Source organism: Scleropages formosus, chromosome 19 (genome assembly GCF_900964775.1).
Source record: "Scleropages formosus chromosome 19, fSclFor1.1, whole genome shotgun sequence".
NCBI lineage: Eukaryota > Metazoa > Chordata > Actinopteri > Osteoglossiformes > Osteoglossidae > Scleropages > Scleropages formosus.
Window position 1 is genome coordinate 13,000,166 of NC_041824.1, and position 24,482 is coordinate 13,024,647.

Consider the following 24,482-nt stretch of genomic DNA (forward strand, 5'->3'; position numbering starts at 1 on the left):
CTGAAATGCTTGCTTGCGCGCTGCCATTGTGTAATTCACGCTAGTCTAGTATTGCAAAACAGAAACAGGTTGCGTTCGATTAACAGCCATATTATATCAAATCGTTAGCAAAGGTGAATTTCCTGGTCGTATATCATCTTTGCAGGACCTGTTATTTTCCCCGTTAAAGTCAGCTGTCAAATGTAAATTGAAGGCGCATTCTAGGTAGAACACACCTGTGAGAGGTCATCTCTTTATATGTGTGTTTCACAGGTGATGTGATATATATGCATTCTAGAAGAGGTACATATCTGAGGATGGTACTTGTCTATGGATATATTTACATGTATTTATTTAGCAGACACTGTTTTCTAAAGTGACTTCCAATGAATTCTATGTAGTGTTATCAGCCCACACACCTTATTCACCATGGTGACTTACACTGCTAGATACACTACTTACACTGGGTCACTCATCATTCACACACTATGGGGGAACCTGAACAGCATGTCTTTGGAGTGTGGGAGGAAACCAGAGCACCCAGAGAACATGCAAACTCCACACAGACTGAGCAGGGATTGAACCCACATCTTCTCATATCACCCAGGCACTGTGAGACAGCAGCACTACTTGCTGTGCCACCCCTCTGCCCCTATATATTGCTCAGAATGCTAATATACAATGTGCAAATGTCACTTCATGAAACAAAGGAGTTTAAAATTGTGCTTTAATAATAAAATTCTCATTCCATGTAAATTGCTGCTGAGTAGAAGGACTGTGGGGGTGCGGTGGCACAGTGGGTTGGACCACAGTCCTGCTCTCCGGTGGGTCTGGGGTTCGAGTCCCGCTTGGGGTGCCTTGCGGCGGACTGGCGTCCCATCCTGGGTGTGTCCCCTCCCCCTCCGGCCTTACGCCCTGTGTTACCGGGTTGGCTCCGGTTCCCCGTGACCCCGTATGGGACAAGCGGTTCTGAAAATGTGTGTGTGTGTGTGTGTGTGTGTGTAGAAGGACTGTGCTGGTGCCCATGCTAAGCATGAGTGTTCTGGTCAGTCTTCTGAAATTTTGCACTTGAGACCCCTGTTCAAACTGCTTTGCCTTAGGGTCATGTGGCAACAATTGCACTACTTCCTTATTAAATACCTCTATTGCACAATATCATGTACAATTATTATGTAAGTACTTGTATAGTCTGTCTTAGGTTATGTGTATGTATAGTTAACTGTTTATAGTATATGTATATTTAGATTACTGACTTAGTAAGTTAGCTATGTATGTCTAAAAAACTGTCCTTATGTCTAGTGTTGTATGTTTATATTTATGCTTATTTACGCAGCACCGTGGTCCTGCGAGACACGACATTTCGTCCCACTGTATGTCCACACATGTAGTGGAATGACAATAAAGCTCTACTTGACTTGACTTGACTTGAACAAGCCTAATAGGACAGACCAGATTTATCTTTCCACAGGAACAGTCTCCAGGCCCTCATAGGGGAGCCCCAAATGTTTCCAGGCCAGACCGGAAGCATAGTCTATCCCGCATGTCCTGTCACGCGAGGCACTCAGAGGCCATTCTAACTACAGGTGCATTAACTGGCTCCTCTGTGACAAGGTACATGATTGTAGGCCTTGATTGTAGGCCTTCTTCATGTTATCAAAGGTCATGTAAGATGATTTTACACATTCTTATATCCACTGCAGTATCTTTACCAGGGTGAAGAGTTAGTTCCGTCTTCCAGAGCTTGCTGGGATTAAATCTTTATTGTCCACCCAAATATGAGGCTCAGCAGTAGCCTCCTCTCCCTCAGACTGGCACAGGTTGGAAGGGAGGAACGCATGATCCCTTGACGTTCAGACTTCCCATTTGCCAGTCATGAAATACTCTTAGCCTTTCATGCAATACTAAACAAGCCTGTTAGCCAAGAAACCCCAGCAACATTCCATGCTTTCAGCATTCCTGTACAAATTCATCCCAATATCTATTCCTGCAGTCATGCCACTAAAATCATCCAGTCAATTCAATTTACCATAGGTAGACTACAAACAAGGTGTATAAACATCTCAAAGATGATAAATAAAAATGGGATGAAGCTGAGGTCAATTTCAAGTGTTATAGCAAAGGATCCAAAAAATTATGTTATTATGGTATTTCAGTTATTTTTATTAAATTTGCAGAAATTCCAAAAGTAAGTTTTTACTTAGTCATTATGGAGTATTAAATGTAGACTGATGATGAGAAAAACTGTATTTCAGCAATTTTAGTATAAGGCTCCAACATGAACAATGTGAAAAAGTGAAGAGGTCTGAATACTTTATGAATGCACTGTATCTAGCTGGTATTTTTCTTCCTTTCACGCTAGATCCTTTCCTAAAAGTGTGGTGACATTGTGTCTTAAGATCCCATTTCTACTACATTAATTTATGACATCTTCATCTGTCCTATCTCCATCTATTACCAAACAAGTATATTATTCAAACTTCACCTTGTGGATGGTGAACCCAAAAAGCAGCTAAGTCTAGTCTTGTGAGGCTGAGCTTGGTCATTGGTCATTCAGCCACCAGGTACTTATTGGTAAACATCACACCAGGCCTTGGCTGCAAGGGTGGGTCTCAGTTCACTATTCTTAGATTTCATGGAAGCCTTTTATTTGTATTACTTTTTTTGTCTGGCCCCTCTCCTTTCAGCAGCTTGTTGAGATTGTTTGGGAATATTGATATCTAGACAGTATAGCAAGGTTTGGGCTGCTAAAGCCCGTACAAGTTTGCGTTGTGCGGAGGGGTTTCAGAAATTAAATCTTATTAAATAAATTATTTAAATAGGAAATAATGTAAAAACGTTGTTAAATTGTCACTACTTTCTGAATAGTTTACCAAAGACTTTAAATATTTCACATAGTTTGTAGGAAGAATTAAACTGAATCACAGAGCTCCATTAAACTGCACACCCTTTATGACTATTAGTCAGCTGTCAGTCACAATTTTCCCCTATATCACTTATGCCAAGTGACTTCTCACTCATTCACTTTCTTTTTTAAATTAGTTTTATATGCAGCAAAGGGTCACACAGCAAACAGATTGAGACAGTATAGCAAGAAACTGCAAATAACCCCACAAACATAGAGCAAGGGTTCAGAATTAAAAGATCACGATTTGTCGCAGATATGATCACGTAGCACCAATCTAATAATTTACAGAAGGGTGTCCAGATATTGCAGGAAACATCTGAATTGTCATGTCAATTTTTCAAGTGGGAGAAATTTAAACATTTCAGCCATCCATTTGTATTTACAGAGGAAACTAATGGTCTAGGCTATGACATTAAAATACATTTCTTTACCAAATATGTCAAAGTAGTTAGTCTTTGTACCACAACATCATCAGGAAAGAAATCTGGGATGTAATTTAACAAGAGAATAGTTGGGGAAAAATCAAATTTTTGTCAAAGGGTTCTTGGATGATTGTGTTTACCCCAGTCCATTAAGCTTGTATCTTACCACATTTAATTACCTCTTTAATTATTGGTACACAAAGTGTTAAATGGAATATCAGAATAGTAAATGTGAGTTTAAGGAGAGTAACAGCCCTAGAGTGGCTCAGTAATATTTGAGAAATCCTACTGAAAGAGAACATTTTAAGTGTTGGGGTTGTGACTGTATGCTGAGGAAATGGCACAGATTCATTACGATGTTTCTGCTGCCCTTTGATATATCACAGAGCTCTGAAAAGGAAAGATTTATCTCTAGTTTTCAAACTGTGATTCTTAAATTATGCAGATATTTGTAGTTCTACTTAAAATGTTAAACTTCTCTATAAATATTTAATTTTGGTTTTCTATGTAGCAGTAACTATATATACGGTATGTGTAAAAAAATAAATTTGTAAAAACAGTGAAGATAAACAGTTCACTTTATCAATGGTCAAATTTGCAGTTAAAACAGAAAAGCAGAGCCAAGCTCTGACTTAAACTGATTATAACCCTATATTCTTAATTACTACGATACCTGCTACACTTCTTGCTACTCATATTGCTCTTCTTTCCATTATTTAGCTTTTGGAATTATTTTTTTTTTCCAGTAAGCACTATATGATAAAGACAAAATAGGGTTTACAGTGTATAATTTGTCATCATGCTTAACATAACCCTTTGTGATCAATTAGTGTATTACATAAGGTCAGTCTAGCTCACTGTACTCACAGCAGAATCAGTCCTTGATGTTTCAATCTGCCATTATAACAAAACACGTTAGTCAGCATATACTGTTATATGACATATGATTATTTTACATCGGGTTAAACAGAATTACCTACAGAAAGATTAAAAAATATACTGACTGAAGAAGTAATTTGAATTTGTCTTAATGATTCATAAAAATGGGATACTTTAGCAGACTTACTGAAAGAATTGCCATGAAAAGACAGATGACAGAGAGAAGATACATGTTATAATAGCACTTATTAAGCATTATAGAAGCTGGTCATGCAGCTGCGTTCTGTTCACATCTAACCAAGATATTCTTGAAGCCTTTAATGTTACACAACTTGTCACTGCTGAAGTCAACCAGGAGCTTCCTCATCCCAGGGCTGTTGGGAATGAAGCACACAGTGACCTTGGCATCTTCTCCAGGCTGCAGAGAACCAATCCTGCAGACACCAGAAGAGATCAGCCATGGGTTGTCAGTCGCCAGCTCTTTGCTTCAGATACAGTGACATGAATGGAAATGGACAGCAGGTAATTGCATGAAGAGTTTTGGAGGAAGGCAGCCGACAGTCTCAAATACTACGGCATGTTTTGTTGTATCTTAAAGTTTCTCAGTAAATGTATCTGGGCAAACAGTAAGAAATTCTTCAAGGACTACAGTGATATCCCAAAATGCACATATTTTATTTACAAGAATTTGATTTTTAATGGAGTTTCATTTAATACCACTGCTTCTGCTTATGAGGCATTGCTTCACACTTCCAACAACCCAAATGAGGGTTTTGCATGCTTGACAGCTGAGCAGCAGAATAAATTTACATTTATTCTACTAGCAGACGCTTTTCTCCAAAGCAACAAACAGTGATTAATCACTATTTAGCTGAGACCTTTAACCAAGGTAACTGACAGTGCTAGATACACTACACTGAACTCCTTACAGTCATTCACCCATTTATACGCCAGAGCAACATAACACACACACAATGGGACAAGGCAGACTTAGCAATTTTCCAGAAACACATCTTTGCACCGTGGAAGGAAACCCATGCCAAACACGGGGAAAACATACAAAATCCACACAGGCTGAGCAGGGATCAAACCCATGTCCAGTTGCACAGATCAGGTGCTGTGAGACACCGGGTCCAGTTTCCCTACGAATGTGAATTAATTTGCTTTGCCTCCATTAATTTCTGCTGTCTTTACTGTGTTTCTGTTTACAGTAGCTTTTTTTTGCATTAAAGGATGAATTAATTCATAAACAATATCTATCGTATCTATAAATATTTTGTTTGGGAGAGTTACTTCGGTGAACCTTTGATTAACTGGCATCTCGACCAAGGTGTGCTCCTATCCGAGCACTCTTTGATTTTGGGATAGGCTTTGTACAGGCTTTGGTCACTCCTGACCCTGACAAGGACAAGTGGTTAAAGAAAGTGAGGGAGTGACTTTGTTCCGTGTTTGATAGCTAGGAAAGACCTGAACAAGCACAGGTAGACAGACATACAATATTATAGAGTAATTAATGAAGCAAAATAGTTGTGTTGTGGTGTGTTGTGTTATGATAGCTAATGTTAACTACTGAAGTTAATGTGTCCATTTTAATGGTATTTGGTGATATTTCAGTATAAATCACTTAAATTTTGTAACTCAGCAAGACAAATAGTCTTACCATTGAAACTAACGGTGATTATGCCTTCGACTTACAGCATTCACCTCTGGCCAGCCTGACTACCCCTTGAACAGATCGGGGACATCCAGACCACCATCTGACCGAGACTTTTTCAGGAGGACATTTACCACCTCAAGCCTGCGTTGTGACAAATTATGTAATGGCATTGAGGGAGCTGTGGGTCTCCCAGGGTGCATTGCCTCAGTATGTTGATCGTAGTCCAGCGGGGCAGCTTGGGTATGGGGGATTGCTGACCCCAAGGTTGTTTTGCATGTCTGGAGAGCTTTGACCAGGTAAGTGTGCACCCTGTGAATGCTTGTGTTCAACCATGATGAGGTGTAATAAAACCCGTATTTCCAAAGTCCTGCCTTTCAAGCCCTCATTCTGTACCTGGTGACAGTATGGTCAAGTCTGGATGTTACATTTACTTATGAAAAAAGCACATTCATAAAGTTCTTAAACCTCAGTAAATGTTATATTTAATTATGTACAGTGAAAAGAAAAAACACATCTAGCCATATTTAAGGATGCTCCTGTCACAGTGCTGTACCTTTGAATGGTTTTCCCAGCAATCAGGTTGGTCCCCTCAAAACTGAAGGAGCAATTCTCAAGGGTCTCAGGAAGAGGGTTCTGCATGGAGATCTCAGCAGTCAGCGGCTGGTTCACCTTGGGGTCATCCAGGATCTACAGAACGGCCCAGGAGAAGAAGGTGCCGGTGTTTTATAATTCAAGTGGCACTGCAAAATTTGCTACACAGTCAAACTTAGAGTAACTTTTTTGTTCATCTATGACCTTAATTACTCTTGACATTTGAATAACTTGCAGCACAGTTCAATGTTTTGTTCTGTTTAAAAACTAATTCTATTTTAAGTTTTACTGAGAATAGAATGTTTTTAATTGTCTTTTACGGATTTGCTAACAGTTTGTACAATTTTTAATTAATAATGTTTTATAACGATCATACTTTGATTTGGATCTCTGGGTTCTCCAGGACGATGGTTCTTGTCGCTCCAAAGTATTCTTTGGTGCTACAGTCAGTGATGAGGGCAACCAGCAGGATCATATTATCCAGGGCTGTGGACTCACAGTACTGGTGGTATTTGAGCCTCAGGGAAGTTCTCTTCTCTGAAAAGTCCCAGATACGGGATAAGGAGGCTGTGGCACGCAAGTTTCTGAAAGCGATGCAGTGTCAAAGAGCTTCTGAGCAGGATGTACTTACCACCATTTGGAGCAATGTCAAAGCTAGTTTCTTTTTGTTCAATGGAGTCTCTCAACTTGCCATTATAGGAAACAGCCTGGGCATAAAACTTGAGCTGGCACAACTTTGAGACGGGGGTCTTATTGACAACATCCGTGAACACATAAAAGTCCTTGCCCCTCTTCATATCTTTGGACACACTGATCTTGATACGCAGCCGTGGCTCTGCCCCTATCTTCTGGAGCTTATTGTGGTGGCTGGCCTTCTGGAACACCTGTCTTTCTTCTTTTGAACCTGAAATATCACATTATCAAACCAGGTCATTATTCTGGTGTTATTGGTCCTAATTCCTTTATTCATCCTATTTTACATCTATCCTGAAGAGGCAAAGACAGGGTTTTTCCTCCTCTGATTCTCTGGTGCCTGACCACCTGCTGACCACATTGGGGACATCCAGACAACCATCTGACCAATCCAGAACCATCTCAGTGAACACAATTTTCCCACAGCTGTGTTATGTGTATAACCCACAGCGGTGGCAACAATTTGACCTGGAAACAACAATTTTTTTTCCTGCTATAGCAGCCTAAGAAGTATTTTTTCTGCCTTGTTATTTACTATTTTCTGCACTTGTTTTAAATGTATAACATACTGTCAAATGCTACTTGTTATGATTAGATATGATACATTATGACTGAACTTTATTGTCACATTTCTCTGAAATTCGTCTTGCATCATAGTAGCTCTATCCTTCAAGGAAAATGATGACTAATGCACTTCTGGGCTTTGGAGAAAATTCTATGTTATACATTCTAAGACATCTTCTCAGAAAAGGTGCTAAACAAATGTAAGTTGAAACTGAACTGTATCTGAAAGTGTACGGTTAAGAGTGTCTTTAATTGTAAACTGAAATGCCATGTAGTCATGAGGAAAAGAACAGTCATATGTAGCTAGAATGGTTACAGTCAATCTTTTAGTTGTTGCTTTTCACCAAAGCAGCTTATGATTATTTACTTGACACTTTTTTGCCAAAGCAACTTACAATTATTTACCCATTTATACAGCTGGGTAATTTTACTGGAGCAATTCAGGGTAAGTACCTTGCTCAAGAGTACTACAGCCACAGGTGAGGCTCAAACCTGCAACCTTTAGGTCTAAAGGTAGTTGCTCTAACCACTACACTACCAGCTGCCCCCAAATAGTCACCTCTTTACACAGTTGGGTTATTTTTACTGGAGAAGTTTAGTGTAAATATCTTTCTCAAGGGTATTACAGCTGCAGGTGAGATTCAAACCTTTGGCTGGAAAAGATGCTGGCATACCTTCAGGGTACTTATAGAGGTGTGTGATATCCTCCCTCACATCGCTGCCCACACTCTTAGTGCTGATCTTCTGCCCCACTGTAGTGGACGATGTGCCAATGATGGACTGACTGCCATTATTATGCTTCACATAATTGACCACATCGGCGTTGACCTCAGCGAACAAGAAGGGAGCGTCGTACTTTATGGTAAGCTCTCCCTCCTTGATGGCTTTCAAGGGCACAGGGCCGCAACAAAAAACTCCTGCAGGGAAAGCAACAATTCATCATGTTTTATTCTGTACCCTCAAGACTAGGAATCATGCAGAAAACGCTTTATTTTATGTTTTAACTTCATTTGGAAAAAATTCTTATCATTAATGAAGTCATAAATTCTTTACCTTCTTACCACATGAACTCTGTCATACCCGCACACACTTAATACAATGGTTTTATACAAATGGTAAACAAACAAATGCACTGAAAACTTGACCATTTTCCAAGATATGTTAAGCAGTTAAACATGCTAATGTAAACGTGATTCATTTTGTATAGGTTCTCATGTTTTGGAAGTGTCACTTTTGGATTCTGGGCATTTACTGACTTTTTTGTATTTGTTTTTCAAACTGATATACAAGCATTTCATATTATTTGGTATTCCAGTCGATATGGAATTCATGTGGAATTACCCTGTTAAATCACTTTATTCAATTAAATTTGAATTTACTATATGGACTAAAAATACTGATTTACTGCATTGTTAAGTTTCGTTTCCAATAACTGGTTTGATCAGGAAAATTAAAATATAGATTTAGAAAGAATTTCTCTTCAAGTGTATTTTGCATTTCAAGTATTTTTTGAAAGTGCTATATACATCTACCCTTCTTCTAAGCATTGCTTTTGCGATTTCCAAAAGCAATTATTCATATGGAAATCATCTACATCTATAAATGATGCACACTCTACAGGAAAGAGTCATATAACCTCACAGCAGCTAAATGAGTATTTTGTCATTTTAAAACGTATTAATGGATGATCTAAGACTAATTGAGTGGACTTCTGTAGCAATTTTTTTCTGCATGACACAGTAGCTCATCGAAGAACTGTCAATTCAAGAAAAGAGTCTGTGGTAAGATGAGTAATATAAGCCACCTATCATTAGCAACAGCAGAATGTCAAGGTTTTAGAATATCTTCTGTTGTTGACTGTCAGCTGTCAGCTATCACATTTGAACCATAGATATTTCTACGGTTATGTTGCTATTGATGCGATTGTAATTGCACAGTCTCCTTCAAGGTCAGCTATGGTTTCATGACTGATGTATATTTTTTTGATAATATAGTAACTCCTCTGTTCAGAAATAGCTCAATTAATACATTTTGTGGTCAGTTTTTCATGTTATGACCCAATAAGTCTCATAACAAATATGTCTAACTTTCTTGTGTTGTTCCTTTACCACTGAGTTGCACTGAGCTTTCCTAGTAACACATTTTACAAATTTTTTACAGAAGAATCTTTTTTCCTCATAAAAGCTGGCAAAAGCAAAAAGGACATATTTTAGGAGTTAGCTTTTCACTAGTAAGAATACATCCTATCCAGAGCAAAATTTTTATTCATTTTCTCCCTTGAACAATTCCTTTGCGCACTACAGACAGAGGATGACAGCCTTAACTACAATGATCTGAGAAGGACCTAGTATTGGAGAACAATGGCAAACATGCAAAACTTGATTCACTGGGTGATACCAACTACAACATTTGCTACTGAAAACAGACCCTGGTGTCAGTAAAGATGATCCAAAACGAAGCATACACAAAAAAGCATAGAACTGGTCTTAGTTTGTTTAAAGAGATTCAACAGCACCTTTAAAACATTAAAAAAATAAATATGTTCCTTAGTCTTGCATAGTCATTTGGTACGCAGGGAAGAAAAAGATGGGCCTGATTTTGCCATCACAATGGAGAGCCCTTCTACCCATTCATAACAAACAGAAGAAGTTCTTCAGTAATTCTGGAGACAGGCTTACCTTCACTCCTCTCCTGTGGTGTTGGGTCACTGGCCTGCCAGCCATCGTAACCAGGTTCCAGATCTGGACGACTCATCCAGCTCTCCACCCAAACATGAAAGTTCCTGGAAATAAGTGCAAACAGTCAAATTCTGTCATTCTGATTGTTCTGTGCCTTTAATTCATATTTTTCCTGGCAGTGTGTGAGTGACAGAGAGAGTATGTTCCACTGGTGTATGGATGAGTGACCCATAAGTCACCTTGGTGAATAAGGTGTGTGGGCTAACAACACTACATAGAGTTCATTGAGAAAAGCATCTGCTAAGTGAATAAATGTAAATATAAATATAGTTCACGTATAAATCCTTACCATACTGAATCACTGCCACCAAGAGAGTGTCCATTTTCATCAAAGTACTTCTCAATTTTCAGGTTGCTGTTGGTATCATGAGCAGACTCAAAGTTCGTGACAACTCTACAGGGTATTCCCAGAGCTCTGGAGACTTGCAAACAAAGAATGCATAAAAACATGTTAGAATTTTAATCTGCATAATCTCAATATGCCATCATAATGAAAAATTAAGAGTATAACCAAATAGCAAGCAATGAAAAATAATAAGGTGGACATCCTATTTTTATTAATGTTATTAATAATTGCAAGTGTCCAAAGATTTCCATTTGCCAAGTTATTAATGTCTTATTGTTTTGCCACAATTTTTTGGTTTCTCCTCAAAATTTGTGAAACTGATTACAGTCGTTATTGATCCTCACTTTCATCTACCCTTATTGAATTGTCATAATTTTTCCTGGAACCCTTGTTTCAGTGCATCTCCCCATGTTGTCTGTTGCTGACCAGCAGTACTCATCCTCCCAGCCTTCTGCTCATCCTCTGCCTATCATTCTGGTGCTCTTCTATTAGACCCACCTCTGTTAGGTGACTGACTGTCTTCACTGGTATTTTTCTCAGTCTCTTTCAATAAAGCTTATTTTTTTCACCTCTGACTGTTGCAATGCTATCTTCTTTTCTAGCTGTACTATAATACAGCCACCACTGAAAATCAAGCACTAAGACAACAAGGCTCTAGCAATTATTAATGCCTAATTCTGCAGGTATGCCCAATGTTACAGAATGGTGTTGCATGTTCGCCAGGGTTCAGTATGATTCAATCTGCGTACACTCCTTCTAAGGCATTTATATTAACATCAATATAGGACATTGGTGCACAAAAGAACCTACATTCAAAGAGAAGCAGGAGATGAGAAGAATTACCCGTGCATGCCACAGCAGCAAAGACCCAGCACTGGCCATAGCACACCTTCATACAGGAGGTGCTGTTCCACAAATGCAGTATCTCTACACTGTCAGACCAGTATCCCGGCTCCTTGCCACCTGAATAATTGTTGCTCCATCTTCCCTGAAGCACACCTTTGTCGTCATTACAGTTGATCTGCAGGAAGGACAACAGGCTTCATGCAGTACTGAAAATAAATTTCGGTGTTGAAAATTCGCAAGAAACAGGATGGTTTCTGTATGTGGTAACAATAAGGAACTGCAACAAAGAGGAAGACTGTTAGCATCCTGGAGGAATACATGCGAATGGCCTACCAGAGCACTCAGCACCCTGGTGACATATACAGCACTCCTTCGAGCTGAGCAGTCATCAGCTGGGTTCTTCAGGTATTTTCGGTTTTCATTCAGGATTCTAAGGCAGATGTCAAGGATCCCAGGTTCAAACTGCAAACCAAGCACAGGAATTACAAACTGCTCACTGTAGCCAAATCTGAATGACAAAGTAGAGTTAGAGTGGGACCTTTTTTTATGTATGTTAAAATTTTACAAGTTTCCACTTATTTATTTTTCATTGCATTTTCTTTGCATAAATATTCTTTTAAAGTTCTTTTTTTGTGGAGAAAAAAAACAACCTCTACTTCTGTGGCCTGCTGTTCATTGCCAGTAAAGCATGCCCAGTGTCTCTATTTTTAAGATTTTATTTATTGTGTCTTAATGGTAGAAGTGACTGGATTTATGAACAAACGGAGTTATGAACAGTCTTCGGGTATTATAGGCAATATTGAGGAGAACACATTATTACACAAATTTCATTTAAAATGTTTCAAGAATTTGCCTTCAAGAATACCTGACCAAACTTCCATGGCTTTTCCACGATGTACTTTGGGGTACCCCTGTAGATCAGACCATCTTGAGATAAAACATATTCATTTCGCTGTTCTTCGCTCTCCAAGTACACTGCATCATCTGGTAGATAGAACAAGTGAACAATATTCAATAATGACTCAGACTAACACTCTTTCAGAAGCTTCAGCACTGACAACTTGATCCACTGACTCACTTGGACACCAGGGGTTGAAGAGTAGCACAAAGGTTCCGAGACCGACCTTGCCAGCTTGGATCAAAGTCAGAGAGTAGAGGCCAATGGGGGCATCAGGGGGTGAGCAGATGGAGAGAGAGACTTTGTCCCCACTGATGTCGCAGACAGCTGTGCTCCAGTGCAATTCAGAAATAGATTCACTCAACTTGAAGACAGCCTTAGTTCCTTTTTCCTTTGAGGAGCATGGCCCTTTAAAACACAAATTAGACAGACATTTCTACTGGTACCTTTAAAAAAAAAAATTAAAATTAAAACATGCCGTTAAACTGCGTATGACTTCTAAAATGCTTCACTTTAATGTATTTCATAACTGTCCATCCTCATTCTTAGTTATTTTAACAGATACTTTGTTTGGGGAATTTTTAAAGAATGCTGAACATAGAAAGGTGGTGCAGTGAGTTTGACTGGGTCCTGATCTCTAGTGGGTCTGGTGTTCAAGTCCCACTTGGGGTGCCTTGTGATGGACTGGTGTCCCGTCCTGGGTGTGTCCCCTCCAGCCTTGCGCCGTGTGTTTCTGGGTTAGGCTCCAGCTTGCTGTGACCCTCCTTGGGACAAACGGCTTGTGTGTGTGACCATAGAAAATACATATTGTCCAAAGCTATGAAGTACTATAACAACCTGCTTTACTGAAGAGTGTCATGTTTGAGCAGGACAAGATGGTCATTGTAAATAGTTAGGAATTATGGGGAAAATGTGAAATGCTTGTTCAATCTCTGTGGGGGCTATAAGGGATTGTAAGGGTGCGAGTGCCTGTTGGGGCTCGAGGTGCAGGTCCTTGAGGAAAAGGGGTCCTTGTACGAAGAGCATTATTTCCATTTGTGTATTGATACCTCTTGTTGTGTGCCAGTGTTCTAATGAACAGTGTCCGTGTGTCCTTTACCCCATCCGAAACCAGAGCACTGCACACTACGGTACTAAGATATATCTGTAACCCTGCAACAAATGTGTATATTTCTGGAAAGTGGGTGCTTTACGCCCTGTGTTGCCGGGTAGGCTCCGGCTCCCCGTATAGGACAAGCGGTTCAGAAAATGTGTGTGTATCAGTGCATGTCTATTATTATGCTTTTTTGATCGCAAACTGAAAGTGAGAAGGTGCCGAGAGACATGTTTATGCAATTCATCAGTCACTTCCTTATTGCCAGTTTTGTTAAAGTTCACCACAAGACAATCAGTCAGCATTTAAGGTGAAACATTTTTTTTGTATTCTGCGCCTGTGATTCTCTTTATACTGCAACTTAATTTCCTTTCTCTACTTCGCTGTTTCATTCTCTTGTGCCACCTTTGCGCATTGGAAACACAGCATGGTCCATCATATATAAAGTAGATCAACAGAGGAGGTTGTGAACATTACATATTTTTAATTTTCAGTTACTTTAAAGAGGGAACTTTATTGTTGCTTCAAGTTCATAAAAAGATAATAGAACAAAGTGGCATCCTGTCCACGTGTTCTATCTGAGACTCATTGTTTCCAGGATTGAGGAGGGCTGCACTGTATGCAGTTGATGAATCAACTGTCAATAGGTTTAACAGAAAAAAATGAATTATTGTTTTACCAGATATTTTTTAACAGAAAATAACCAGTGAAATTAAGAGATTACGCTGTATTATTAAACTTCCCAATTGTGTTTGTAAATTGAGATACATGTGCAACTCTTCATTAATGGTTAATCAGTCTGGATTTCCATTTCTCTGAGACATTGACTCCAAGCTGGTAACATTCTGTGCGGTGTTGTAAATTGAGACCTAGAGCCTGTGTGAGAGAGACTGAGACACTGTGCATTGCAGGAACGACACACCTGTGCGCTTGGTTGTGGGTTGGCATGCTACACTCTTGTTTGTGTGCTCACATGTTTATAGTGACAAAAAAAGGACAGCTAGTAGTGTAGTGGTTAGTGCTCCTACCTTTGGACCTGAAGGTTACAGATTTGATCCCCACTTCTGGCTGTAATACCCTTGAGCAAGGTACTTACCTTCAATTGCTCCAGTAAAATTAAACAGCTGTGTAAATGGGTAAATTATTGTAAGGATGTAATAATTGTGCCCTTAACAGTGTAAGTCAATTCAGAGAAAAGGGTCAGCTAAATGGATAAATGCATTGAGATCTGATGTCATACTCCATTGTGCTTTCATTTATTTATTTATTTTTTTTAAAAAAAAAGACATTTAGCCTTTATATTCCTCAACCCAATCCATGAACACTATCACTTTAAGTTTGCTTTATGAAGTCATTCTTTTTTCAGTTCATCTTATATACACTATGTTCATGTTCACCTAAATGAAGTTTCTAAAAACAGCTTGCTGTTTCCTTATAGACCCAGGAACCCTTAAAGATAGCAAATACAAAATAAATCTCAGATAAGTGCATTTGACAGTAGTGTCATTTCAGGCAAACCATAGTCTCTGCTACTAAGTAGACAAGAATTAGTTAATGTCATTAATTAATGACAACTAATGTAATTTCAGTCCACAGCAATGGTGTTTTTCATCACTCCATTTCTTAAATTAAAAATATTCAACTGTTTGTTCTTTCATCAGCTGCACCACTTTTTTTGGTCCATTTCGATGTCATATGATGGGGACCTGCTGTTCTATAGTGTGACCTCTGAAAAGCATCAGCCTGATACAGTGCACATTGCAGGCTGCCTGCTGTCTTAGATTTCATAGTCTGTAAATGTGATTTACTCTTCCAGCCTGATGGCTCTATCAGCATAACAGCTTAGTGTGTGTAGATGCTGGCAACGACCTACCTGTCTTAGCAATGAAACCCAGGGTGGTGACCCCCAGCTGAAAGGTGCTTTCACCGCAGTGCAGAGTGATAGTAAATGGCCAGCCTCTCCGCACAATCAGGCGATTCACTCCATTCAGCTGAGTATGGTGATTGGTGTTGTTCCTCTTATACTCCAGATCACATCTGGCAATTCTCAAAGTGGAGACAATTGGCTCTGAGGACAGAGATAATCTGTGTCATCCCTGGCAGGCGGACACACAATATAAAAATCCCTTTAAAATAACAAAATAACAAAATGATTAAAAAAATTACAATAAATACAACACTTAAACACATAACATGCCATGTAATTTTTCCCAAGGGCCAAACCACATAATGAAGCAGAACATTCCACACCAAGTCATGAAGGGACAGCCTCTCGAAAAGCAATAAAAAATTCATAAAATTTTCGGCATCTTTTAAAACATACAACGCAACATAACAACCCACTACAAGAGCATCACGCGGTAAAAACACCAAAATAATAATTCCTTATAAAAAGTGCACATGGTAGCCAAAGTAATAAAACCCAGACAAAATTATAGTAAAACACAGCTGGCCCCTTTTCCCTCAAGGCCATGCACCTCAAGACAGGCTTAAACACTCCCCACAGGCACTCACCCTCTTGTAACCCTTTACAGCTCCCATGGCAGCTGAACAACTATTTTACATTTCCCATGATTCCTGTCATTCACAAGAAACATCTGTTCACACTCAAATGGGGTATTCTTCAGTAACACATGTCAGTACTATATACATATACATATATCTATATATATACATACACACACACACACACACACACACACACACACACACACACACAGTCTGGAACTGCTTATCACGGCAAACCAGAACCTGGAGGGAGAGGGGACACACCCAGGACGGGGTGCCAGTCCATCACAAGGCACCCCAAGAGGGACCCGAACCCCAGATCTACCAGAGAGCAGGACCCAGTCAAACCCACTGTGCCACCACACCCCCTAATATGTATATGTATATGTACATGCATGTGTGTTTGTATACAGTATATGTCTGTATGTATATATATATATATAGATTTTTTTTATATATATATATTGCAAGTATTTATCTGACTTGTGTTCTGCTGCTGTAACATAATAATTTCCCTTGTGGGATCTATCTATCTATCTATCTATCTATCTATCTATCTATCTATCTATCTATCTATATACAGAGAGAGAGATGTATACCTGCTGTCTATTAAATACTCAACATGAATTCATAATTGCACCTAATTATCCAGCTGTGTAACAATTAAATAACAAATATGGGCATAGTTTAACTTTTAGGTATGTTAGGCTATGGGTAAAACAGGTGACAGGTAAATACAAAACATTGTACCTATCGTAAACGCATTCCAGAAATGTTTTAACTCAAGTCTTTAAACTGCAGTGATGGCGTTTGATGTTTCTGGGCTTAACTGCCACTGCTGTACCCTGGATCAAGGTACTTGCCCTGAATCGGTGATCACTTTGTCGTAATATCAGCCCGCATTTTCTTCACCCAAGCTGATTTACAATGCTAGATACACTACTTACAACGAATCACTCATCTACACACCTGTGAAACAAAGTTTTGCTCTGTCACTCACACACTATGGTTGCATTTTCTGAGGTCATCAATCCACCTGAAAAGCATGTCCTCGACTTTGGGAGGAAACCAGAGCCCCCAAAAGAAACCCACAGACTGAGCAGGGATCAAGCTCACATCTCCTCCCAGGTGCTGTGAGACAGCAGCGCTACTTGCTGTGCCACCGTAACAGTAAGAATAATCCCATACACAGTAAGAATAACCAGAAGGTTAATAACTATAAAGGAGCTTGTATAACATTTGTCCTGCTGCCTTAGATAGCGATGTCAGTAAAATGTTTGCGAAAAGCAAAAGTCCGAGTGTCAGGGCAGCTGTTGTTCAGTAATAAGCGTTAACAGTGCATAAAACACTGCTGTCAGCGCAGAACGTACAGTGGTGCACAATAGTGTACATAGGGCAGCTGTTCCACGCACTGTACCTGTGTTCATGGCTCCTGCTGCTGCTGGACTCTGCAGGTTGTGTGTTTGAGGCTCAGCTGCTGTGTACCGCAGCGCTCGGACTTTCGCCTTTATATCACGTCTCAGACTTCCCTGCTCAAGCCTATCTTGTACCTCCCTTTATTAAGGTTAGGGTTTGTCTACGACCGGGGAGTATGTGGTACAGACCCACTCGACCCCACCCCTACCGCATTTGACCTCTCTGCTTCCTAGCAACTTCTCCACTTACAGGGGTTCACAGTTCTGAGAATTTGACTCATTTCCTTATTGCTCAATTGAGGACAACAGATTCTCTTGAAAGTGTCAAAATTTCTCAGTTGTTTCAGTTTTTATTTTACTTCCCCTTTTCTAGTCAGAAATAAACTTAGATTGAAACTATATGAAGGAAACTTACAGTGTCTAATGAAGCCTGTTGTGTAAAAGCAGAGGTTTAGAGTAAAAGTAAAAAAAAAAAAGAAAGAAACCCCAAAAGAACTTTATTTTTAATAGTGAAAAAGAAACAAGGTTTCTGTGACTTTGCAAAGCAACCAAGGAATTACAGCATTGCACTGCTGCATATTTTTTTTCAGAAAATGATTCTTTTTTCATATCCCTGTCCAAATTAAATGTTTAACACATCTGCAAACACTCAAATGATATATTAATTTACTTTTAAAGGCATAGTATGTTTTTGCGCAGCGAGTTTGACTCGTACCTGCTGCGTGGTTGGTCTGGGGTTCGAGTCCCGCTTGGGGTGCCTTGCAATGGACAGGCATCCCATCCAGGGTGTATCCCTCCCCCTTCAGCCTTGGACCCTGTGTCGCCTGGATGGTCTCCAACTGTTGTCATTGGTTGGCTGGTATTTTTTTTGCTGTAAATATGTAAATACTCACATGCAAAAGAGCTGATTAGAGTCCCTTTTCTGATGTGCTGCTATGATGTTCAGTATATCAAGGGCTACATGCAAAAATACTGGCCTCTAGGACACTTCAATACTGGCATTCCCGCAGTGTCACACTGACAGTTTGATGAACTGTGGGTTTTCGTCTTAATATCAGACCCTCAGGGGGTGCGGTGGCGCAGTGGGTTGGACCACGGTCTTGCTCTCTGGTGGGTCTGGGGTTCAAGTCCTGCTTGGGGTGCCTTGCGACGGACTGGCGTCCCGTCCTGGGTGTGTCCCCTCCCCCTCCGGCCTTACGCCCTGTGTTGTCAGGTAGGCTCCGGTTCCCCGTGACCCTGTATGGGACAAGTGGTTCTGAAAATGTGTGTGTGTGTGTATCAGATCCTCATCCGTTTATTTCAACACTCACAACTACTCCCTCCTGAGATTATAACACCTTTTAGACTCTGCACGACAACATTGCATAGCCCATTCCGTATCTTGTTTGAACCCGTTCTTTCTGCTGAATTGTCTCAAATTTGGCCTGTGCCCTTCCAGTGACCTCTTCCTCTGGCATATGACTAATATTCCATCTTTCTGGATAGGCTAGGTGTTTTGAAGCTCAGAGTATGACCAGTTATGACCTCTGGCATGACTCTTTAAAATATCACTAAAATTTTAAAACCTAAAATGTCTGTAACCCATTGGATAGCATAAAGCGAGCACAAATAACTGAAAATAAGGATCCCTCTTTTTCTGCACATTTTTAATAGCGCTGCATTGCTTTTTTTCAGCTGTCTGTATTTATAGAGCTGTGCAACATTTAGTATTTTGCAAAAGTATTCAGACCCTTGGCAAAAATCACACAATTTACTAGATAATAAAATGATGCCTTAATATTTCTTTCCATGTGACACACACACACACACATTTTCAGAACCGCTTGTTCCATACGGGGTCACGGGGAACCGGAGCCAACCCGGTAACACAGGGCGTAAGGCCAGAGGGGGAGGGGACACACACCCAGGACGGGACGCCAGTCCGTCGCAAGGCACCCCAAGCGGGATTCGAACCCCAGACCCACCGGAGAGGAGGACTGTGGTCCAACCCACTGCGCCACTGCGCCACCTCCATGTGACACAGTAGCTCAAAATAATACTGAAACATCTGGCAGCAATTATAGCTTCAAGTCCTTTTGGGTAAATGTCTACCAGTTTTTATACACCAGCTTGGTGCCATTATTGCTCAGTATTGCAGGCAAATCTGTTCAAGCTCTCACAAATTGCTTATACCCAAAGCATGATGCTGCCACCACCTTGCTTTACAGTAGGGAAGGTATTTCCTGGGTGTTGGGTCTGTACCAAACAAAAGACTTTATGTGAAGACCAAAAAATATATTTTTTCATCTCCTTCATTCTTTTATTTAATTTTTTTTCCATCTTTCATTTGCTAGATCGCTCAGGTGCTTTGTTGCAAATGCTAGACAAGCTTTTATATGGGTTTTTTTTTTAAAGCAATTGCTTCCTTCTTGCCATCCTGCTATACAGGCCACTTTTACGTAGTGTTCTGCAAATAGTTGACTGATGCACATTGTGGAAGAAAATTCTCTCCACCCGGAACTGATGAGCCGCAGGAGCCCTTTTCACCTATACACAAAACATTAAGACACGCAAAGACTTTTCACAAGGTCGGCTGATGTGAAAACCCCAAACAACTGGCTGTCTCCCCGATCAGTCCTTGCTGCCTTCCTTTATTTTCAAAACTCATACACAATTCATTTCAGGGTGTAACAATTAGGCATGTCGGTAACTTTCCAGTTCTTGGTTCCCAGTTTCTGCTTTTTGCGTGTTTATTACATATCATATCTTGCACATGCAGGCATATTTAATCATTTCTGGGTGTTACAAGAGGCTTATTTATCAGTTCTTTGTACTTAGTTATGTCACAAAGTGTATATGTAACAAGAAGCGCAGACACACGCATGTGGGTTGCTGGGGAGGGGGGGGGTTTATTCAGCAGAGGGAAGACCAGTAGGCAAAGGGACCGGGGGAAAAGGAGGCACAAGGAGCTGGTGTCTCATGCGGGTGCTCGGGATGAGGGGCTGTGATTGGGGTCGGGGTTGTGGGCGTGCTCGTGGCCTCTGTCGCCGACGTCTCGGGGCCTTCGGTAGAGTCAGCTCCTCACTTGATCGCTCCCCGTCACTGCTCGAACCGGGGGAAGAAATAGAGGCCGTGATCAGGTTCAGCTGCTGTTGTTCCGCCCCGGGCGCCGCCCCCCCTTCGGACCACCCCGGCGTGCTAGAGTATATTTTAAATTTAAAACATGCATAGTCATCAAGGCCCATGTTTAGCTCAAATTTCAACACACAACATTCTCTCCCGTTGCAGCTATTGAACTCTTCAAAAGTTGTTGTTGGCCTCAGAGTGGCATTCTTACAACTTTCCTTCTCGATCACTTTGAAGTGACAGTCATGATGTCCCCCCCCCCGGCGCGGATGCGTCGGACCCAAGTGCGGAGCACAGGAAGTTAAGTCAAGGGGCGATCCAGCAGGCATGGCCAGGGAAACAGGCAATAGGGTCACTGATCTGTGAACAGAATCTGAAGGGCAAATCCGAAAGTCGCTGTCCAGGATAACAGGCGAGAAGTCATGGCAAACCAGGAAGTCGCAACCGAGGAGCAGGACATCGGTAAGAAGAAGCACGGGTGAAAGGCAAGGCTGAACAAGGTTCCATGATTGTGTTTGCGCCGCGCTTTCCTTTTATATGTTCATCCTCTGATGAACTGCAGGTGCGCCTCATTGCGCTGAGGTGGAGGGCGTGACAGACACCCTCAGACACCAGTGTCTGAGTTGTATTGTAACATGCTTCTTCTATATTATGATGGTGGAACAGACTGTAATCATCAGGGTGTTCAGGCAAGGAATTTTTTTTCTACTGTTCTCCTAATCTGTGTTTTGTAATAACTTGATCTATGACATATTTGAAAAGCTAGGTCTTTACAATGTCTTTTCTGCAGATTTCATTACCTGACTCAGGGACCTGACAGATATAGATGATTTTATCTTGAAATGTGTGATCATTTATTGTGAACCACTATTATGGCACGCTGTCATAGGCCACTCAATTAAATGGGTGGCTTGTTAAGGTAGTTTTGTGCACCTAACGTATTTAAGGTTTGCCACAATGACAGGGTTTGAATTCTTATGTAGGCATGTTTCAGTTTTATACTTCAAAAATATGATGCAAAACAATTAATACTGAGTAGTGTTATTTTGAATTAAAATATCGCGTAGGAAGAAAAATGGCCTTATCTGGACACTAGGGATCAAACAGCAGGACCTACTCCCTAGAGTGGCTCTGCTGCCTTTGCTCGAGCATGGAGTACAGATAAAAGTATGTAATGTGGGTGTGAGGGAGTAAATGGATCAACCATGAGCTGTATTTTCATAGCAAAAAGAGACGTGTGGTAATATTTATAGTTCCTCAAACTGAAGACAGTGGTAGCAAAAGATTGTATTAGCATGAATTCTAACATGCAAATCAAAAAGCAAACCTGCTTATGTTGTGAGCAGTTTTGAATTCAAAAGCCACGAAAATGAATAATTATATAATTCAGTTGTTAAAGTTGTTTCAGTTATTACATCTCAAATCTCTCCCAGCTGATTGCTTCTTTGGCTGCTTTTAGAAGTTCTACCGTTGTTTTGCCCATATGTTTGTCTCCTGTCACCTTCCGCCGGTAGCATCCTGCTGCATCTGTTTTTAAAATCTGGTTAAAATCTGGAAGTGCTTCTCAGATGTCTTCTTATTTCACTGTTAATCCTAGACAACCATCTCAGTTGCTCCACAAGGTAGAAGGTACAAGGTATCAATGAGCCACAAGTCATTGTCTGAATAAGTTTCCAAAGTCTCATATTTTTCTCTATGAAGAAACAGTTTGAACTTATTTTTAAAACTCTGTCTTAAAATCCTCTTGTTGAGATAAACTACGATTCCCTTCATTATGTCATTGTAAACACTGCATTCAAAAATCCTATTTCTCAATATTTTTGTCTGTAGATGCATCTAAGAAATGTCTGTTGAAAGTACTGAAGCACTATTCTAAATGACAGCCATGGTATAACAGTCTTGTACTACATCTCTACTCAGTGGAGACTATATTTAACAACTAAGCTGATCATGATGGCAGGACATCCCTGCATATCCTCAATGGCTGTGCATTGCAACATCCACCTGTCAGTAAGCCTTAATTAATTAACACCCAAGCATGATGAAATTCAAGGAATGTTTTATTATAATATTGTAAGAAACCAACCAACAATGCATCACTGTTAATAAATACAGTATTGTGGATCACGTGAGCAAGGACAGAAAGAAACATGTCATACAGTGCTATTCTGAAAGTGCCCTAGAAATGGTATTGTGTGGTGTTCAAACTTATTTAGAATCATTTCCCTTAAAAACTGGCACCTTGGATTTATATCTGGATGGCTTGCTTGGAGAGTTCCAGAATCTTCTTCTCATGATCCCTTGTGTCCATCCTTCTTGGTGAGTTGGCTGTGCAGAAAAGTACAGTGGTCCTTCTTTATTCCTTAAGTTTGGTCTAGTCCACGACACAGTTTAGCGGTCATTTCCCTTTTATACCAGATTTTTGGCATATAGCTGCTCTTAAAAATGTAAGTAATTTGAAATCTAGTATTTTCTACTTGTGTACTCACTAAATTCTTGATATTTTTCTGCTGGCTCTGATATTTGTAAACATGCCCAAGTAAAATACTGTAAAACACATTTTACTGAGCATTTTAGGCTGGGATTCCAGAGAGAAAAAATTCCTAGTTAGGATTTGAACAATGATCATAACTCTGAAATGCTAACTGAAAATATCTGTCTACTAGTAAGATGTTATTTAAAAGAAAGTTAATACAAATAGTCTAGAATGGAGTAAACCTTGGCATACAATCTTGACCAAAGAAGAGATGAAGACAAAACTCCCTCAAGAGCAACCTGAAGCAGCACTTGATATGCCTGGAATATTTTCATTTATTAGTGGCATATATTTTTTCCAAATTGCTTTTCATTTGTTGGTGGTATATGCTGCCGTATGCAAGGCTATGAAAACAAGTACATGAAATTTTTACTACATTCCTGCATTTAGTGTATTAATGGATCTTCTTTCCATAATGTCACTGTAGTACAAAAACTGGATTCAATAAGACAGTACCAACTTGAGAATGATATTACAACGGCAAATAAATAGCTCTCACAATACAGCAGACCAGTTCATCTGGAAGATATGCATAAGACTTTTCGTTTTATACTGAAATATGAATAATGTGCATCAGTCTCACTTCAGAGACATGTGTGTAAAAAAAACCCATGAAAACATGAAGTTTCTTTTGGACTAATGTAATTTAAATTATGCTGCTGCCATAATTCTAAGATGCAGTGCTGAAAACTCACATTTATTTTAGAAAAATATTACACTCTTGCACCGAGTTTGAGATAATATATTTATGAAATAAAAAATATTCCAAAATAATACTTTAAAGGGTATTCTCCCACCTTGTACAATGTGCCCTGAACATAGTTAAATGTATTATTAAATTTCTTCCCTATCCCAGCCACTGTGTGCGGCAGTGAAATATATTTTTTCACTTCAATGGGAAAAAATTTAGGGTATGTTGCCTGTGATATAAAATTTCCCAGTGATTACACAAGAGGGCAGGTCTGTATTTAAAAAACTGAAATATGTGGGAGCTGGTGTTCGCTGACCTATTTTCGCCAGTGACCGATTGCTATCAGTGACTCCATAGCAATCTTGCCTGCACCTCAAATTATAAGGTATGCAGCTGATGAGTTATGGACAATCCCTGTATGTTTGACTTTTTTAGCCAACTTTTCTGTATACTATTTTAGAAAAGTTTTTCACATTCATCTGATGCCCCATGGGCTCCTCGAGAGTTTGTTCCTGTGAGCTCCGATTCCACTATCCTTCATTGAACTGGTACCTTTGGCAGAAATCACAATAAAGCAGTTTCAGCAACCTGTGATAAAAAGTGACATTAACATCAC

The 24,482-nt window shown here is 39.9% G+C and overlaps 2 protein-coding genes across 3 annotated transcripts in view; both read right to left on the reverse strand.

The window, feature by feature from the left end:
- Positions 1–4,070: 4,070 nt before the first annotated feature.
- Positions 4,071–17,657, reverse strand: LOC108939167 (protein-glutamine gamma-glutamyltransferase 2-like). The gene is made up of 13 exons (XM_018760308.2): positions 17,537–17,657; positions 15,485–15,679; positions 12,699–12,926; positions 12,486–12,604; positions 11,954–12,082; positions 11,618–11,795; positions 10,718–10,850; positions 10,369–10,472; positions 8,365–8,607; positions 7,065–7,337; positions 6,810–6,970; positions 6,396–6,529; positions 4,071–4,619 (listed from the first exon to the last, which is right to left on the reverse strand). Exons 1-13 carry the CDS (start codon positions 17,544–17,546, stop codon positions 4,454–4,456), a joined length of 2,073 nt encoding a protein of 690 aa, XP_018615824.2. The 5' UTR covers positions 17,547–17,657; the 3' UTR covers positions 4,071–4,453.
- Positions 17,658–23,277: 5,620 nt separating this feature from the next.
- Positions 23,278–24,482, reverse strand: part of LOC108939448 (pleckstrin homology domain-containing family G member 4B-like) — a 30,945-nt gene continuing 29,740 nt past the window's right edge. For both annotated transcript variants that reach the window (XM_018760806.2, XM_018760805.2), the window contains exon 24: positions 23,278–24,418. The gene's annotated coding sequence lies outside the window, so the exon portion shown is untranslated. The remainder of the gene's footprint in view (positions 24,419–24,482) is intronic.

Bases quoted from the DNA above. Each gene is read 5' to 3' on its own strand.
- LOC108939167 (XM_018760308.2), bottom strand. The intron at 12,927-15,484 runs GTAGGTCGTTGC...TGTGTTTTAAAG, and splicing joins GGGTTTCATTGCTAAGACAG to GGCCATGCTCCTCAAAGGAA. The intron at 12,083-12,485 runs GTATTCTTGAAG...CTTGGTTTGCAG, and splicing joins AGCCATGGAAGTTTGGTCAG to TTTGAACCTGGGATCCTTGA.